The 2,026-nt window shown below is 34.9% G+C and overlaps 1 protein-coding gene across 1 annotated transcript in view; it reads left to right on the forward strand.

The window, feature by feature from the left end:
• LOC119587116 (hypoxia-inducible factor 1-alpha inhibitor-like) overlaps positions 1-2,026 on the forward strand; it is a gene marked incomplete at its 5' end in the record, with an annotated part of 20,965 nt that overhangs the window by 2,908 nt on the left and 16,031 nt on the right. The window contains 2 exon segments of the mRNA XM_037935868.1: positions 752-900; positions 1,550-1,695. Of these exon segments, the coding sequence (XP_037791796.1) occupies positions 752-900; positions 1,550-1,695 (295 nt within the window).

Below are 2,026 nucleotides of genomic sequence, written 5' to 3' on the forward strand. Positions count from 1 at the left end.
ATATATTGCCATTATCATCAGACCTTTCTTCTTCATCTTTTCTGCTGTTGCTGGTATACTGTGTTGTTGAGGTACCAATGAGGCCATTGGTGAGGTACCACTTTTATGAAGGATAACTTTCCTCAGGTACAGAAAAACCATGTGCCTCCTCCTTCTCTAATAATTCTAGCAGGACTGGCAGGAGCATGTTGTGAAGTGTGCTGTGATGGGAAAACACTGCTGTAGCTACACACTAGCTCAGAAAAAATTACATGGCCCATGCTTTTTTGATTGGTATTTGGAGTACTTGCATGACACTGTAATATGAGGGAACATTTCCAAAGATGGGGCTGAGTATCTGTAAGTAGATATTCTGTGGCAAACTGTGTAGAAAGCAACAACTATTTTTTTATAAGGTGAAATGAATATGTATTGTTACCAGTGTTACCAGACAAAATATCACTGATGGAAGTAGGGGTTACTAAGTTCTTTGAACTATGATACCCAAAGACCAGAATGTTAAGTGTATATGATTATAACCAATCTTGCTAATATATGTGCAGCTCTGACTTTGGTACGATTTTGCGAGATGTCATATACTATGTGTTACTATGGTAAAACATCTTACTGTTTGTCTCTTTGTTGTGGTTCAGTTATGTATTGATGTGTGCATAGGTGGAAATTTTGGGTTACTACTGTCATTTGGTGTTTTTTACCAGTGAGATATAGCTGCATATGCAGATGATGTGACTTGAAATATTTGTTTTTGCAGAATATATCTTCAGCAGGGTCTGAATAATACTGTTGGCCAAGCTATTGTAATGGACTTCCTGCAGTTCAACTGGGAATGGCTTAACGTCCTGCAGAAGAAAAATAATTGGGGACCCCTTACCTCTAACCTATTATTAGTGGGCATGGAAAGTAAGGGAAGAAGTGTTGTAGAATGTTCTTTTTAACTTCATAAACTTGTACAGATTAAGATAAAGGAAACTGTGAACTAATAGTGACAAAAAAAAAAAATCTGTGGTAAGATATCGCAGAGGTGTAGGAAAATTAACAAAATTTAAGTACAGACATTAATGCACATTGTAATTTCCACTGCATTCCTGCTTGTACAGGCACACACATTCACGTATATGCACAAAGTGATTGCAATAATTGTGTATCACCTGTTGCAGTGCTTTAATACTGTTCTTATTTCATGTCACTGTTCATTATTTTCCCCAAATGCCTCTAGCACAGTATTCCTTATTTGTCTTCTGTTATCTTTTAACTGTTATTTTTTTGTTTTTTTAATTATGCAAATTACCAAATAATTGGTGTTTGTTAAAATAGTTTCTCAAAATAAGTTATGGGAGTAGTACTGATAAATAAATAGTTTCGTACAGACACCTTATGGTGTGATCAATATTGCAAGTCTATTTGGTTCTAGTTTTTCCTGACTTTGTTGTAGGAAATGGAACTTTCAGGGGCAAGTGCAATCTATGAAGCTACTTGATATAAAATGATAAAATTTTCATTTTAATCTTTAATGAGAGCTGAACATTAATCCATTTTGCTTTGGTTTCAGGTAACATTACACCAGTTCATTATGATGAACAACAGAACTTCTTTTGCCAGTTGGTTGGCTACAAAAGGTGTATTTTATTTGCTCCTGAGTACTATGATCGACTCTATCCATATCCTGTGTATCATCCCCATGACCGCCAGTCTCAGGTAAGCCTGTCGCAGTCATTCAGTTGACTCCAGTTGTAGGTTTTCATTTATTGTGTATGTGCTATTATGTCTGTCTTATGGCAGAATCCTTGAGTAGTGTCATTCTACATTTGTATATTCACATTGAATTAATCATTCCATTTGTAATATTTTTGTTCATGCTGTGCTGTTTTTGTATGCTAGTGCTATTTATGTATCTACATCTGTGATGTATGAATTTTATTTGTAAAGAGTATTTTTTTGGCATGTTTTTTGAAGATGTATATCTGTATGAAAGCTTTTTGTCACAGATAACAAATACCTTATGTGCTTATGTAGAGTAATTTGATTC

The sequence above is a fragment of the Penaeus monodon genome, chromosome 22 (genome assembly GCF_015228065.2).
Source record: "Penaeus monodon isolate SGIC_2016 chromosome 22, NSTDA_Pmon_1, whole genome shotgun sequence".
Taxonomy (NCBI): Eukaryota; Metazoa; Arthropoda; class Malacostraca; order Decapoda; family Penaeidae; genus Penaeus; species Penaeus monodon.